Source organism: Narcine bancroftii, chromosome 2 (assembly GCF_036971445.1).
Source record: "Narcine bancroftii isolate sNarBan1 chromosome 2, sNarBan1.hap1, whole genome shotgun sequence".
NCBI classification, from domain to species: domain Eukaryota; kingdom Metazoa; phylum Chordata; class Chondrichthyes; order Torpediniformes; family Narcinidae; genus Narcine; species Narcine bancroftii.
This window is the reverse complement of record NC_091470.1, coordinates 296,352,827-296,371,461: the sequence shown is the minus strand read 5'-3', so window position 1 is coordinate 296,371,461 and position 18,635 is coordinate 296,352,827. Positions and strand designations below refer to the sequence as shown.

General features: G+C 35.8%; 1 protein-coding gene across 7 annotated transcripts in view; it reads right to left on the bottom strand.

Annotated features, from left to right (window-relative positions):
- tox (thymocyte selection-associated high mobility group box) overlaps positions 1–18,635 on the bottom strand; it is a 271,769-nt gene that overhangs the window by 92,623 nt on the left and 160,511 nt on the right. For all 7 annotated transcript variants that reach the window (XM_069921429.1, XM_069921430.1, XM_069921425.1 and 4 more), the window contains one exon: positions 16,421–16,486. In XM_069921429.1, coding sequence (XP_069777530.1) covers positions 16,421–16,471 — 51 coding nt within the window. In that variant the 5' untranslated portion in view covers positions 16,472–16,486. The remainder of the gene's footprint in view (positions 1–16,420; positions 16,487–18,635) is intronic.

Below are 18,635 nucleotides of genomic sequence, written 5' to 3'. Positions count from 1 at the left end.
CAGCTTTTCCTCTGTGTCACATACTATTTTTAGAACCATGTTAGAAAATCAGCATGGTGTTTTTTTTCTTCCATGCTCCATTGACCTTCCTGAGGCTTTGAGTTGACTTTCAGCACAAGATGGAAGCAGTGGGCATCTTACGCAGGAGAGATGAAGCTCTAATTAGCACCCTTCCACTTCCACTGGCACAGACGTCTCCCAACATTGCACTGAGGATCAAAGTTATTTTGATAAACCATGTGAATGATGCCGCCTGGATGGTGCGATCACAATAATGAGGTACGAGAATGAACTAAACTAGGTTAAAATATCGTAGATTGCTCGTGGATATGCATGCTTTCCCGCATGAACCAATTTCTCTAACATTGGTTCAGCCTGCCCTTGCACTGTGACATTTATATTTTAAAATTAAAAATGTCATAAAATTATATATATCAAAAAGTCCTGCTACATTGGGAGATGTTTATTAAGAAATGTCAAAAGTACCTGAATATCAATAATAGAGATTAAATCAACTAATCTCAACAATTTTAGACAAAATATTGCAAAGAAAAAGAAAATTTATAAATTGGCTTTTTGTTATATTTTCAGCCTTATCAGGTTTATAAATCATAGCCACAGATTATTTTTGGATCATAAATGCGAGATTACTACATTCAACAGGAAAATAATAATAAATATTACTGCATGCTAATCACAAACTAATTTTAAACATTTATTTTTTAAATATTTTTGTGCAGATAATTAAATGAGATATAGTGCAGACTATTTTTGAGCTAGTTAAAATAAATATGCAGGAAGACATTTTTATTCACTGCATTATAATGGGAAAATTCAATGCATTTTTCTTTCCTAAAGCCAGTCTTATAAAATAATGAGACAAACAAGTTACACACTATTGCAGTTCTCAAGGCACTATGAAATAAATGATACACAACATTTAACATGACAGCTGCCTCATTAGTGTACAGTTGGAATTTGAAAATAGAGCAGTGCACACAAAGCTTGGTCTGCACTGGAGCATTGTGCAAAACATTCTTTAGTTTATAGTGACATAACAAGAATACTCTTAAATTATATAGTCTGCAACCATAAAACCTTATTCTAAAATATTAATCATAAAAAGCTCAGTTAAAGTGAGATTTCCACATCAGATTATAAAAGTATAAAATAAAATTTGCAAAGCAGTCTTTTGAACATACCCTTTTGAAAAATAAATAAGAATTTTACAATCAAAACCAGATACTAAATATTGATTTATTGGGAAGGGGATTAATCACCAATTTTCACCTTGGACTTCCAGTTTGTTAGTCACATTTAATTTCCTGTAAAAACACTTGGCTTTTCACTAGCCTACTTGAGGTAAAGAAAACATTTTTTTTAACCTGTAATGAAGACCCCTGGGACAGTCTTCAGTAATCACTTTGCTAAATTGTAGACTTGTTTCACTAACTAGTACAATCTTGTTGAGATGTCAGCCTGCATTATACTAACTTGATTAATCAAAACCCGTCAGTTCTGTTGTTCATAAATTGAAGGATCATCAGGTTAAGCAGATTTAATAGGCTGGTTCACTGCAGTCTAATAATAAATAGTTTCATTGAACTCAGAAAATTCACTTAAAACTACTTCAATTATACATTCACACTAAATGTATTCATATATCCAAAACAATATGTATTTTTATGTTTGATGAAAAAAAAACTAGATGTACCATTTGGGTGGCAACTAATTTTGCAACAGACCTTTGAGGGTGTTTCAAGGTACTGAAAAATAAACTATTGATTGATTTAAAAATTGGAATGTATTGAAATAAACCAATACCATTTTGTATCTCTGCCACACCATATGGAGGCTGCATTCTTTGCTAATCTTGAAAGGGTATTTCTTTCATAAATAGACTTTTTTATTCTAAAAGTTACAATTTGACGACAGCTGAACTCGAATGATTTTCATGAAAAATTCTGGTGTATAATAAAATGTTGCTTTTATTCATTCTCAGAATTTTTTTTTAAAGATGACCATGTATTTCTCATCTCTCCATCTTCTAGAATATGGTGCAGAATCTCTGAACGAACTGTTCTGTGAAGGAATTCCATAAAACTGGTACATAAGGAGGTGCTTGGTTCAGTCTTCATCAGATTGGTAGAACTGTGAGCTGTGATCAATACACAGGAATTTACAATAAGAAACAGACAGGTTGATTTTGGCACAAAGCTGGCAGGTGAAGAATAATGTGGGAAATCTGAGGTTATGTAATTTGGCAGCAAGAAGAGAAAAGCAGATTTTTTTTTATATAGTGAGAAACCAGTTACTAAAGGTATGTAGATGTTTGGCAGAATATCATGTCTAAATTTCCCAATTGCTGCTGATCAGGATGGTGGGGAGAAGGTCCCTCCCATTGCAATCCCACCAACTTCTTCAAACCTCAATGTTTCTCAGAGACTTCTATCCATCATTCAGTGGAATACCTCCTTGTCCAAAATATTTCATTTTTGTTCTAATTTAGAGATACAGCCCTTCTAGCCCACAAGCTGTACTGCTCAAGTACACCCATATGACGTTGGAACATGGGAGGAAACTGGAGCACCTGGAGGAACCCACGTGGTCATAGGGAGGATGTACAAACTCCTTACAACAGCACTAGATTCGAACCTATGTCGCTGGCGCTGTAATACTGTTGTGCTAACTGTCCCACTGTGCAGTGACATGTTGTTATCTCTTCATTATTCAGAAAATTTAAGTCAATGTCTTAATTGTCAATAATATTCATCCTTATTTATAATACATACATAAATCCTCTGTGATCTCAAAAACTAGCAAAAATCATAATCATAAATGGAAGGAAAGATAAGCACGGTGATACAAGGAAAAATTTTATTTTATTTTTATTCAATCATGAAATGTGAGCATCACCAGAAAAACTAATGATCATTTCAAATTCCCCTTGAGAATATAGTGAAGAGACTCTGGCCCCGAAATTGAATGTGTTATGTATTTTTCAATGACATGTGTATGCAAATCTGTAACTTTGGAATGAAAACTTGACCATATATTATAGGATGTGAATTGTACATGTGGTGATGACCAAATTTCTGCATCCGATTTGCATGGAAAAAAAAAATCCTGTGCAATATTTCTTCAGAGTGTTGTCTGGAAAATTAGTTCATGTTGTGATCCCTCATTCTGAGTATTTAGAACTAGATCTTTAACATAACACCTCTAATATAGTAAAATATAGTAAAACACAAATAATTTAGTATCTAATTATACAATTATTTGATCATTCAGTATCTGGCTCACTCATTAGTTCATGTGAGCTGAGGGCTCAGAATGCATGTGTGTTGTGTAACAAGAGCTGTGGCTCCAGAATGAAGCTGGATCTATGGTCAATATCTAATACTTCAGAGATTAGGATTATGGATACATCTGCAGCTGCAGCTGGCATCCAGAATGCTTGTATATTTTAAATCTGCTGGTTAACCAAAAAATTTATTAAACTACTCCATAATGTTTAAAATAAAAAGAAATCAAGTGCAATGGGGTTTTGTTAGGAGTAACATCAAATAGTTCAGAAAATGTGGTCGATCAGCATCAGAAAATATCTGAGGGTGTCGCATTATCAAAGGTTTACTGTATACAGAATAGGAGAGAACCCGAGAACTGCAGAAGAACAAACACATTGCATATTTAAACATTTAATCTGATTACAAGTATGCTCATTTATGTTTAAAATACAGAAATTTATTATAATTAATACTTCTGCCAAAGGAATTACAAGTGCCATTCATCAGTGTAGTATAGAACATAGAACATTACAGCACAGTACAGGCCCTTTGGCCCAAGATGTTGTACCAACCTATATACCTGCCCCCCCAAAAAAAAACAAAAACCTCTCTGCCTCATAATCCTCCATTTTTCTTTCATGGATGTTCCTGACCAAGAGTTTTTTTTTAATGGAAAATGCCTCCATTACCATCCCAGGCAATGCATTCCAGGCACCCACTACACTCCATGTAAAAAAACTGATGTCTCCCCTAAATGTTCCTCACTTCACTTTGCATATATGTCCTCTGGTGTTTGCTACACCCACCCTGAGAAAAAGGTGTTGGGTGCCTACTTTATCTATGCCTCTCACAATCTTGTAGACCTCCATTAAGTAACCTCTCATCCTTCATCATTCTAAAGAGAATTCTGCTAAACTTGCCTTATAAGACATACTTTCCATTCCAGGCAGCCTCCTCGTAAATCTCCTCTGCACCCTCTCCATATCTTCTACATCCTTCCGGTAATAAGGTGACCAGAACTGAACACAAGTGTGGTATCACCAAAGATTTATAGAGCTGCAACATGATCTGAATTCAATCCCCAACGAATAAGGCCCGGTATACCATAGGCTTTCTTCACTATTCTATTAACCAGTGTGGTAACTTTGAGAGATCTATGGATTTGGACCCCAACGTCCCTCTGTTTTTCCACACTGTTAAGTATCCTACCATTAATCATGTACTTTGCCTTCTGGTTTGACCTTCCAAATTATATCACCTTACATTTATCCAGAATGATCTCCATCTGCCACATTTCTGCCCAACTCTTCATCATATCTATATTCTGTTGTAATCTATGACAACCTTCAACACTATCTACAACACCTCCAACCTTCATATGATCCACAAACTTACTGACCCTTCCCTTACATCTTCGTCCAAATTTCATTTATAAAAATCACAAAGAGTAGGGAGTCCCAGAATTAATCCCTGTGGAACTCCACCAGTTACTGGCCTCCAGGCAGAATACTTTCTGTACTATTCTCTGCTTTCTATAGCCAAACCAATTCTGAATCCATATAGCCAAGGTACCATGGATCCTCATGACTTTCTGAACAAGTCTCCCATGGGGGACCTTGTCAAATGCCTTACTAAAATCCATATACACCACATCTACCATCCTTCCATCATCAATTTCTGTTGTTACCTCCTCAAAAACACAATTAGACCAATGAGGCACGGCCTTCCCATCACAAAGCCATATTGACTATCCTTGAGAAGACTCTACTTCTCCAAATGCTCTTAAATTCTGTTCTTTCAAATCCTCTCCAATAGTTAGCCAACCAATGATGTAAGACTCACTGGCGTATAATTCTCTTGATTCTCCCTATTAACTTTTTTAAAATAAGGGGGTCACATTTTCATTCTCTAATCCTCCAACATCTCCCCTGTAGCCAAGGAGACACAAAGATCATTACCTACATACCAGCAATCTCTTCCCTCTCTTCCCATAGCAACCTCAGAATATCTCATCTGGTCCTGGATGTTATGTCTCTATATTACTTGGGAGGCTTCTTAAATAACTGAGAGATGCAAGATTCAAAGAACAAGAGACCTTACTTACTGATGCCTTCCACCATCTCAGGAAACTGTTCACATGCTCACATATACATATACATAGGCCCCACATAGGTGCATTACAGTGAGAAGGGTGTATTCTTAAGTGGTTACAAAATAGTTCACATTATCCAGACTATATAACATCTCTCCTTCTCAAGATAAAGAAAAATTTAGTGTTCTTTATCACTTTCTTTCCAGTGCAACGTAAGTAACTGAACTTGTATGGCAGTTTATTTACACAATTATTTTTAAATAGTTTTTATCGATATCGCACTGGTGGCAGTATATTGCTTCACCATCTTGTGGATTTGGTTGTGACCGATGGGCTCTGTGTTGCTGGTACACGTGTAGGTGATGTAGCTTGTTGTGCTTCACCTGACAACTGCTGTGTTGCTGTTTTGATATTAGTGGTTGTGGTCCCTTCATTGATATTGGTGTTGCAGGCTTTGCTGTATCAAAACTTTCTGCTTCATCACATCTTGTGTTGGCTGGATGTGAATTCTGTTCCTCCTCAGCTGATTTCCAGAATCTGTCTCGACAATGTATGATCTTGGTCTCTCAGCTTCTCTGATGGCCTTTGCTGGGGTCCATATTTTCAACATCGGCTCTTGAATATGCACATGCTGCCCTCTGAAGAGTTCTGGCAATGTTTGTTATAAAGCTGGCATCCTTCTTCATGTGTGTCAGCCAGTCTTCTTCTGGTTCCCTCCTGGTCTTCTGGAGGGTGTATTTTGCTTGGAAAAGTTGTTTTATATCTCCTGATATTTAGAAGTTCTGCCGGGGACTTCATGTCAACCCTTAAAGGTGTTGCTTGTAATGATAGAAGAGCGAGGTAGGTATAGGTCTCCTTTTGTTTTGCGACATTTAACTAGTGTGCTTTTCACAGTTTGCACTCGTCTTTCAATGAACCATGACCTTTAGGGTAGTATGGGGATGCTGTAGTGATAACAAACTCATACTCTGCAGCCAGCTTTCATAATTCTTGTAATGTGAACTGTATTCCACTGTCACATATAACTTGCTAGGATATTCCTTGTTCAGCAAAGAGCGCCCTCATTTTTGAGGTGATAGTTGATGTTCTCAGATCTTTCACCCTTTAGTAATAGGCTACTATTAAATACCACTCTTGATTCTCAGTGAACAAGTCTGCTCCTACTGTGTGCCATGGCCTGGTAGGTACTTATGAAGAATTAATTTCCTCTTTTTGTTGTGTGTTTCTGTTGATCATTTTGGATATTTTCTTCATCCAGATTCATAATTGACAGAAATCAACTGCAACTCCCGGTAGCTATCCAGTCCTAGAATTGCTGGTCCATCTGCATCTACCACATAGAACGTAGAGGATGTTCTTTCTTTTATGGCAGCCATTGATCTTCGCTCTCCCTAGCTGCTTGATCATGGCTGCTAATGTGACATTTGCTGATTCCAATGCACCATCTTTTGGATACCCTTTTATTATGTTCTCTGGGAACATCTGGCAGTAGAGTCTGAGTAGAAGGATTTTGCTTTGTGATCCAGTATCCAGCTTCACCTTTAGGTTAAATATTGTGGGCTAGTTCTGGATTGTCCTCTGTATTTGGATCCTTGAGTGCAACTCACTTCCTTCTTTCATCTCACTCGACATCTCGTGAAGGTGTATGGATTCTACGTCCAGTATCTGAGTGTCAGAGTCCTCATTGTTGTTTTCTTTCATGTGGTGGATCTTCTTCTTGTCTTTTTTCTTCACTGGTATTACTGCCAGACTTGCACATCTTTACCACAGGCTCTACATTCAGAACCGTATGCGGGGCATTTGTTTCGGTCATCGAAGGGGTGTTGTCTACTGCACTTCCTGCAGGTCTTGGGGGTTTGCACTTTTCTGATTGTGTTCTTTACAGCATCAACCCTTCATTCCCTTTGCTGTGGTGGGTCTACATAGATAGGGATCTCATTTGCATCCTCATGGCTTTGAAGGCTTTGGCTGTGTCTATAGCTTCGGCCAGCTTCAAGCTATCCTTCCCTATAAGAGACCTTTGTTCTTCAGGATGGGCACACTCCCATATTAGTTGATAAACTAATCTTTCCTCTATATCCTGAAATCTGCATTTTGCAGCAACAATTTTGAGAATAATGAGGAAGTTATCAACAATTTCATCAGTCTCTAGCATTAAGCCTTGAAATTTATAGTGTTTAATTGTATGATTAGACCTGGGTTCAAGGTGAGAAGCAAACTTTGCAAATATCTGCTCTGGATCATTTTTCTCCACCTCTGGAAGCTCCCAGCTATTAAATAATCAAGGCCTCGCTCCCCTGTCCAGATAAGTATATAATTGACCTTTTCCTCTGCTGTTGCATTATTAAAATATCTTTTGAATGCTAAATTCCACTTTTGCTGAAACTTTTTAAACAATTCAACAGTGTCTTCAGCCTCCCCATCCATCACTGGGTGAACTGCTGTTGCTCCAGCCATTTTTTTCAGTAGTGTTTTTTTCTCTTCTTTCCCTTCATATTTCAGTGACTTATGGCTTTATTCTTGTTCTCTTACGCCGCTGTCATCATGTGATGTCTCCGTGTTACTTGGGAGGCTTCCTAAATAACTTAGAGTCGCAAGATTCAAATAACAAAAGAGAATTTACTTACTGATTCCTTCCACCATCTCAGGAAACTGTTCACATGCTCGCATATACATATAACCCACAGTAGTGCACTACAATTACTACAGTGAGAAGGGTGTATTCTTACAAAATAGTTCACTTTATCCTGACTATATAACACTGGGGACATCAATCTTAATGTTTTTAAGAAGATCCAGTACTTTCTCTTTTTTAATCTCAACATGATCTGGCACAAATGCTTGTTCTATTCTGACCTCACCTTGACAAGGGTCTTTTTCTCTAATGAATGCTGAGGTATATTAATCATTTAAGATCTCCTCAATATCCTGAAATGGCCCTGCCCTCACTCTCATCATCCTTCTGTTCTTCATGTATGAATAGAAAACCATAGGATTTTCCTCAATCCTATTTGCCAAGGCCTTCTCATGCCCCCTTCTTGCTCTCCGAAGTCCTTCCTTAAGTTCTTTCCTGGCTACCATGTCATTAAAATTAATTACTTGCTACCAGAAAGGGAAAACAATCCATAAATATATTTGTAGTCTTCCATTATATTCATTCTTTCAAAGCAAAGGCATTTTTACCACATTTAATCAGAACTCTGGTAATGAAGTCATTCTAAGGGTAATTAATTTGCAGAAGGTGGTGGGAGATTTGATTTTAAGTTAATTTTTTTTAGGTGAATTCAAATCTTCTGAGCTTCTGCCAAAAAATCTTGAGCAATATTTGGAATACAATGCAGAACTTTATTACCTTAAGGCACTGCAGCTCACAGTTGCAAAGAATGACTTGAAAAGTTGGAGATTGCCTACAACAAAAGGAAATGTCTCATTGTGTTCCTAATACTGTAAAACCCCTGGTATCTGACATTCAAGTAACTGGCAAAAAAATTGATGAAAATAAATTTAAAAAAAAATAAATAGGAATAAAATAGGTTAAAAAAAATGCAAGTTTAAAATTGTAAAAGTAAATGTTCTCTAAAGTAAACCTTTGGTGAAGATGGAGTAAGTATTCAGCCAGCAGCATGCCTTGGTCATGCTTTGCTTGTAGCAGCTGTTTGAATAAAGTTGCTTGAAACAGCAATGACATCGATCAGGATGAAGAACTGGTTAATGTTGTTCACCATTGGGGTAACTCTCTTAAAGTGTCTCCTTATCTCTGCTTAGTAAGTGTTGCCCCAGTCAGAGGGTTTATCTGTAAACTTGGGAGAGGGGAGTTTAATTATCTATAATGTTATTGTTTGCCTTTCTGGTGGCTCCGTGGAGGGGGAGGTGGCTACAGATGCAATGATAGTTAAATGTTTTCAAAGAATGTGACTGAGAAATAAAGTAAAATGCTTTATGGTTTATTTATGGAGGTGAAGGTTGTTCAGTGCAAGTACAGAATAGTATTTTTTATCTTTTAAACTGTTTATTCTTAATGCAGGTGTATTAGTTCGGTATTGTAAAAGTAAGTCTCAAGCCACCAGAAAATACACTTACCCGCCATCTACCAATTCCTATAGATGCTGGATACCAGGGGTTTTACAGTAATTGTGAATTAAAAGCCAAAATTTTCATTTTAGCTTTAGGTTTGATAATAAGAATTCTGATACAGTTGATTACAATCCAAGATGAGGCCTGAGTATTCAAATTCTGAACCTATTCATTGAAGCGGGTGAATAAAAGTAAAGAATTCCCAAACCAGACTGATATTCCTGTAAAATAATTGCACAAGTGAATGCCATGTAAGCAGAGCCTCAAAGATTGGTGCATCTCTACCATTTTTCTCAGCAGAACACTATTAAGGTTAGGCACTATTTACCTTCATGTAATAAAACAGAAATGTAAAATTACAGGAAATTGCTTTCAGTCTGCCATAAGGCAGACAAAGATTCACTATTAGCATTAACATTGCCTGGCGCTCCTTACAGTAAAAGAAAGAGAAGCAAGAGAGAGTCTTCTCAGAGTGACTGAGTGTCCTCCAGCGCTCCCTTAGCCTTGCACCCACACAAGATTCTGGTTCAGTTTAAATCATTGACAAGCCGAGCCCAGATCCAAACCTTTGACACGATGACAAAGCCTTAAGCACCCAGCACCCTGGCTCCATAGTTCCATAGTAGAACACTTTTCTGGTTTTAAATCCCTCTGTGTTAACCTCCTTAGGAGGATTTTACAAAATATATCAATATCACACTAGCTGTCCGCTTTATACCAAATAAACTATTTGTCCTGACAAAAACTCTATTTTCTAACAAGGCCTTCTGATAAATTTTTACAAAGGAAATTTTTAGGAAGATTAAATACAACATTGTTTAAGAATTCTTGGAGTAGAAAATAATTATTTTTATGTTAAGGTTATTCATTTGTGTCAGAAAAAAATGTCAATATTTTTATCAATGCCTTTCCCATGGCTATCAATAAGGTGCCATTACTTATGAAATAAATTAATGTGGTTTAATGAAATTAATTTTATATTTCAATAATTTTCTGCCAGATGCTTCCAGGATTGCTCTTTCTTCACACTGTTGGCATGCATCCAGCAGTAGCTTTACTGAAATCATTACATGCATAGAATCTATTGCTGCAGCCACAGTTCATGAAAAGCAATCCCACATATGTTGTTACTTAACAATGAGCAACAGCCCTGAAGCACACAGCATGATTTGATAATTTATCAGCTGTAATAATTGCTATGTGCAACTATAAGGCAGAAGGGGGTTGTGATTCTCCTTTTCATGAAAAATGCAAGTGGCCTGCTTTTATCGATAATCCTGAATTATTGATAAAATCGTGGAAGGACTAAAATGTTCCACATCAATAGGAAAAATATTATTAGTAAGAACAAACAAATATCTGACAATCACTTGTCACATTGTGAGGCTGATTATTTTTATCTTTTTACGGAGGGTTTTGGAATAAGATATGATTATGAGTACCATCTTTGTGAAAAAAATCTCCTTGTTGGCTGCAAGATGAAGATGTTAACTAGAGCCAGACAAGATTGTTTGTTGATTGTTGCGCCTCAAAAGTCTATTTCAAATTGTTACAATGCTGGTTAATTATCACATTCATGATCTATTTACCCTTTTTTTCATTTTCAGAACAGTGTGGATTTGAAGGGATACAGTAATTGTCTTCTGGCAGTTTACATAGAAAAAAAGGCCCAGGGATTCGTGGGTAGCCTGCCAGCTAGCTGCTTCAGGGAACGGACTTTGAGCAAGTGAGGAGAAAACTGCTCACTTCAAGCTGAGAATCAGATTAACTAGGAAAGCTAAAGACAAAAGAGACTGCAGATGTTGGAATCTGGGGCAAAAAGCAGAACATCAGAAGAATGCAGTTGATAATTCGGCATCTGCAGAGGCAAAATGTTGATGTTTTGCGTATGAGATGAGAGAGAAGGTGGGAGGGTTGGGGTGGGAGAGGGGAACAGAGACTGGTAGGTTCAACCAGACGGGGAAAGGATGATGGGTATATAAAACTAGCATGGGGGAGAAGATGGGTAAAGATGAACAAAGGGGGGAAAAAATCTCAGTGGATGGTTGAATGTGGGCCATCTGAAAATGGAAAATTCAATGATCATGTAATTTGGTTGTAAAAGCTACACGAGAAGCTAACAGTAAACAGCATGGGCATCACTGAACCCCCAACCCCCACTAATGGGCATGCTGAGAGCATCACTAGTAATATGGATGCCTGCATTTGTATCTCAGCTTTGTTAAACAATCAAAAGTGATCTATGGACTTTTAAACCCCAAAGGAATATCCTGGATGATCCATCATTTATAGGCTTAATTTAGTATGAACTGAATATGAACTGGAACTGAGAAGAGTCGAAGACAATTTCCATTTAATAATAAATGTTGCTCATTGTATAGTGGTAGCATTTAAAATGCATTAAATTGTGCTTTCAAAAGTAGACAAAACAACTGGAGGCACCCAAATCACATGAGAAAATGAGTTGAAGCCTTATGGTTGCATTATTGAATTAAACTAGGTATATAGGATACTTGTATAAAGCACCTTTACTGTTTCTGTTAATCCAGTTTCATATTATTTAGTAATATCACCTTGAAACCTGATTGAGTCAGGGTTAGAGTTAATATTTCCATCACTGAGTGAAGTAAAAGGGTGAAAATTATGTATACATATAAAATACATTTTAAATTAATTTCAGGACATTCCAAAATGTTTACAGGTAATAATTATGCTTTTCGAATTGTTACACAGGAAACATAATAGCCAATTTATGCACACTGAGCTTCCGCAATCAGCAAAAAAAAGAGATACTTTTCAAATAAAAAATTAAAAAAAAAAGAGATACTTTTCTAAAAGTAGAAGGTGGGGATTTTCCCCACGAAAGGAGAGAATCCTCGGCTGTTCTTTAAGGTTTTTTTTAAAATACATGCTTATATAACATATACCTGATACAGCAAGTGGAAGGTTTAATGTTTGATTTGAAAGTCAATATTTCAGACACCGCAGTACCTTCTCATCCTCAGAATAGTGTTTGAACCTGATAGCCACTGACCCACTTTTCAATTTTGGATATTTAAAGGTTGGCCCATGATGAATGTAGCAGTTAGTGCAACACTATTACTGAGCCATCAACACGGGTTCAAATTTGGTGCCATCTTTAAGGAGTTTGTACATTCTTCCTCTGACCTGCATGGTTTTCTCTGGGTGCTCAGGTTTTTTCCAATTCTCCAAAACATATGGGGTTTAGTAGGTTAATTGGCTATAGTTGGGCAGTATGTTTTCATGGGCAAGAAGGACCTTCTACCATGCTGTAATATGAAAAATTTAAAAAAAAGCATGAAGTAATCCAATAGATAAAACCAAAAGGTCTGTCATTAGTTGGAATGGGGAAATCCATTATGGTCTATGTAGAAATAACGTGACCTATGATCTGTTTGATACATTAGATTGAGTGTTAGTCCACACCTTCAAACACTGGAGGTTCAAGCCCCATTCTAGGACCATAACCTAGGTCAAATCTTTAATACAAGTCCTTTTCTCAATTAAAGCCTTGGAAAAGAAATGCTATGAAAAGAAATGGGAAATGTCCCATCATTATTGTCATGGTTTCATGACAAGGAAAAGGTGATTATATCTTTCAATATGTACACATTTTAACTTCAGAGGAAATGGTTTTGATTTTCCTGAATCCTCCTCAGAGAGTAGAAGTATAGTTGAGGTTTTATGTACAAGGTTAACAAGTTTATTAAAGTAATTAAAATATGATGAAGCACCACTTCTGCCCTTTCAACTCATTTTTCCGGAAGCAATGTACTGAGAAGGAAGTAGGAAAATAGAATATGATCAACTGAAATGGTTTATTCAAAGTACAATAATGTGTTCAAAAATACATTACAAGATACATACTTGATAGAAGCAATCATTCATCACATTTGTGCCCCAGCCATGTTAAATAAGTTAAATTGATCTTTGAGCTTTTAAACCCAAAAGGCATATCCTGTATGATCAATCACTCCAGGCATAATTTAGTATTAATACCAAACACCACTGTTAATATGAATATGACATCTGTGAGAGATTCCATTTATTATATAAGCATTCTATTGTGGGATCACTTAAAATATATTAAATTACAATAATTGTAAAAGAATCATGAAGTTGTGTCCAGGTATGGTCCCAAGAGTGTATTAAGCAGAGAGGACTGTATGCATATTACAAAATGATTCAAATACCTTAGAATGCATTAGTGAATGAGACTGGTTAATATATATGAAACTTACATAAAATGGTTTTAGTATTACTGTCAATCTACTTCCCAATGAAATAACTCAGTGTGAGATATTTTATGCTTCCTGACTCTGGAGCTTCAGGGCAGAATCTCCCCTCAGTAAGAATTCTTATCCAATGCAATAAAGCCTTCAGCCCTTGATTTTAGTCATGTTGACAGCCAATTAATTGTTCTGTAACCCTGGTCCAACTAAAGGCTTTTTTTTTTGTTTTCTCATTATCACTATTGTCCATCCACATTGTAATTCTACAGGCTGCAAAAAGGTTTGACAGCATAAGATGAAATTTCTTCAACTTGTTTTCTTTTATCAGTTGTACGTTAGTTTGTGTTTTATGCTCATTTATCTTCATCACAATTTACCATAGATTTTTAATACAACAAGTCATTCCCCCAGCCAATTCTCCATAAATTGGACTACCTTGCACTATGATGATAGAATACATTATACAAGATAAATGCATGTTATCTCGTCACACAGACATAATCCAATATATCACTGAGGTTAAATCATACTGTGCAAAATGAGAACCTAAATACATTACTGCTTAGTTCACAAATTTGTTATTTTAACAAGGCATTAAAACAACTAAAACAATGATACTTGGGACACCTTTGTTACACAAATGTATAAAAATAAACTAAGGTTTTGCATACAAATACCCAGACTGCAAAATCACTACAAAATATTCCCTTGTGCAGTAGACAAAGTTAAAAAAATTCATGCATGTTACATTCTAAATGTAGTTTTGCGAGACAATAATGGAACCTTTACCTAAATTAACTTGACTGCATATGAGTTAGTGTTAATGGGTTTCATAATACTATAGATTGTGAACTTGTCTGATATCTGAGAACAGTGCATGTTGCATTTGGTAAACTGAAGGTATGTTGCCAGCTGTTCTTCATGTCAACATTAGCAATAAAAAAAATGATGCGTTACCCCCAGCCAATTCATTTTCAATGTTATGGTTGAATGGGCAGCAACCACGACTTATTCCTATTTAAATAATTCTACATTTTTTAACAGAAACGTTCCAATTCCATCCAAAAAATTTTAAGTAAACAAAATTTTGTGCAGCTTTGGAAATAAGTTATATGTTCTGCAACGTCAAGCAATGTGACAAATGTCCTGAATTTTGCTGGTAGATTGAAATAGAACACTGATATTCAGCCCCATTAAATGGAAATAAATCTGGGAATTCCATGCCTACATGGGGTTAAGCATTTAAACCCAGTCTTGTTGAGATTTGCAGCATTGACTCTATTGATTTAATTTGGCACTGGAGCACATTCCTGGCTGCCCAATCTGAGTTCATAAGGATTTCACTATTTGCTGACCCCCATATAGGATTGTGTGTATATTCTGATTATGTGCCCCAGAGGGTTCATATTGGATTTGGCTGTGATGGACTACTTCAATATATTTTAGAAAATAAAGTCTTTTTTCTTATTTTTCACAAATTCTTACAAAACTTTGGTTTTGTTAGAATTACCCAACATAAAGCAATAAAGTGCTTGAAATTAAATATTTATGGCAGTAATCGTAAGACCTTGGATTATGCTTAGATTGAGTCTGGTTTTCATAGATGTATGCACATTCCAATGAACAGCAGTGTACCAATTTCCTTTCTTTTAGTACAGTAATTGTTCTCATTGGTTTTACATGCTTAGAATAGGCACGATTCCCATATTGTGATTTTGTGCATCTTCAGACTATTGGACAAAACTGACGTGGATATCTATCAAACTAGAACATGGGAATAGCCTGTAAGGAGTTAATTATGTAATGATAACTTTTAAAAATCAATTAAAAATTCCCGTAGTACTTCCATAGCAGCTAAAAATTCTATGAGTCATTTGGGCGGGGGGGCTTCACTGAGAAGCAGCTTACATTCTCATCAATTCTAGTGAATCCCTTGATTACAATGGAGAAGACTGAAATAACTTGTAGAGGTGCCCTGGTTCATTGCCAACAACTTTGATTTTGCTCCATTAATCACCCTTGCAGGACCGTTCCTATCAGTTTCCTGATGGTAATGGCTGTTTTTTTTGTTGTTAGTACTGCCACAACACCTGGGTCATGAAACTTTGAAATGAGTCAGATTTAATAATAAATGTCTTAGTTTATTGTGTGAATTAATTACAAGTCTAATTTGGATGGAAAATTGCTGGAGTTGAGGATAAATTTTCATCAATGGTGATCTTCAGACAATTTCTATTTTTTGACTGAAATAAATAAACATATTTATTGTTTTCTTATATGAAAATGATATTCCCATATCTTCACCAACTGAAATGAATTTGTTTAATTGATTTTTATGTACGCATTTAGATTTATACTCCATGATCAAATGTTACCATTACCTCGCTCTTAATAAGCATATGTGTGCACACTTCACAAAAAGAAAATGGATTTGCCTTTTAAGATCATGGTAACAAAGTTATTTAATTAGTCTGAAAGAAAAAAACACACGCACTGCTAATTGTAATGGTACATGTTTGCATCTAAGAATCATCCAAATATGACATTTGTTCAAGCTACATCTCATTAATCCAAAGCACAGTTTAAATTCTTTGTTTGCAAATTATAATTATTTTGATTACACAAGTTACTGATAGCAATGCTTATTTGCAATGCATCCTTTGAATTTGTCTAATTATATCTTAAAACACAGTGGAGAAGATTAATTAACCCACCTGGCTTCCTGGCATGAAGTCCTGGCTTGGATCTGTCATTCCCATGTACATGTTTTCACCATCAAGCTGTGAAAAGAATAATAAATATTCAGAATGCATCCAAATTTAAAATGTAGCTAGAACATACATTATAATTAAATGTAGATTTTGTTGCAAAGGTTTGTTTTTGATTTCATATTGCTGGTCTTTGATGAAATTCTTTCCATCATATTGGCCCTGGATGTCAGTGATTTGAGGTAATTAGTTCAGTAGTAATTACATCAGGAAGGCAAAAAATGAATGGTTTCCTTTCATCTGCAATCTGTTATGAAACAAAATGGCTCATTCTCTGTACCATGCATACACATATTGCCATTAGTTTTAATGAATTGCTGAATGAATCACACTGTTTCTGGCAGGATACAAGAATGATGAAGCATACCTAAAATGCACCCTGACTTGGCTCCAGATCTCAAAGTTGTAAAGTAGTTATAGAATGTGCATGTGTTTAATACAGACATTCTTTAATCTTTCAGTTGAGATTTTGAACATATCTGAAGAATTGTGGCAACAAATAAAAATCAATGCATTGAAAATAAACACCTAAATCTGGAAATTCTACAAATTTACTGCAATGTTTTTATGCACTGCATTATAGCATCTTATCAAAGGTGTGATTATGAGCAAATATATCAATTTCGTGGGTGAAAAATAGACTGAGAAGCTTGACGTTTCATCCCTAGATTTGCTAAGACCTATAGAATTTCTCCAATCTTTTAGTCTTGATTTCAGTTGCAGTTGACATCCATTAGAAATTAACACATCCATATAATTCTAGAAATTATGCCAGAATACACTTATCACAAAATAACATTTTAATCAGAAATTTAACTTTAAATCTAAGTTCTACATTTTAAATGTGATTTATATATACACATATATATGGTACTCCTCAACTTATGGCCTACTTGACTTACGCCCATTTGCCATATGACCAAACTTTCCAAAAATATATATATGTAAAAAAATTATGTGGTTTGCATTGTATTTGACAAACTATAACAGGGATTCAGGGCGTGTAAGAGTCAAAATGTGAGTACTTACCTTGTTAGTCGGAGTTCCAGGGTCCACAGACCTGGCGCGACTACCTTGATTCCTATGCGCATGCGCGGTTGGTAAATAAAATAGAACTCTCACATATGCATCAACTGAACACCAATACATGAACCTACATACAGCGCATGCGCCAACCAAACTCCAATACAGTAATCCATCGCGCATGCGCCAACTGAAAACGCCTGCATGCGCACAGGAATCAAGATGGCCGAGCCCAGCCTATGAACCCGAGAACACCGACTAACAAGGTAAGTACGCACATTTTGCCTCTTACATGCCTTGTATCCCTGTTATAGTTTGTTAAATACAACAAAAATCTATGATGAAAAAAAGGTGAAGGGCTCAAGGCCAAAACATTGGTTTTGTATTTTTATCTTTGCTGTATAAAGGACACTGATGATCTGCTGAGTTTCTCCAGCATTGTGTTTTATTTATATATTCTGCTACACTGCAACAAAATAGTTTTAATTATGTAATGATAACTTTTAAAAAATAATTTTCTCTTGGCTTTTAAAAAAATTCATGCATGGAAACATTGCTTTATTTTCATTGATTAAATGCCCCTTTCTTTTTTCTCTAATGTGTATTCATGCATTGTGAAAATTATTTTATTGCAGTACTTATTGTTTTAGATTCCATAAGTGATGCAGAAATTCAAAATCAAGGAGGATTATGTGCATGCAACTTTATTCAACCTCTTTGATATAAATATTATGTTTTCCAAGATATCATAATGTTCTTCAATCTTATTGTCACCAAGGAAAGCTTTCAACTCGTTTTGTGTATAAGTTGGATTTTATCCAAGTTTTGAGAGATCAAACTGAATATGTTCTTCAGTACAGGCCACCTTCTGGTTTTGAACAGATTCCATTTTATAGACATCTTTATTTGGAAAATAAACACAATCATTAGATAGGGTTACCATACTTCTATAGCATTTAAATAAAATGGGGTTAATGGAGGGAGAAAGGAAATTACTGCGCTATTCGTAGGAATGAGAGTATGTTCAGCATCAAGCTTTTGAATTTCGGAATATTATGAGTGCTGATCTGTATGTGGAGTGAACAGAAGTCAAATTTTCATAAACCAGGGATGACCTGTATTTGTTTATCAGAACTTC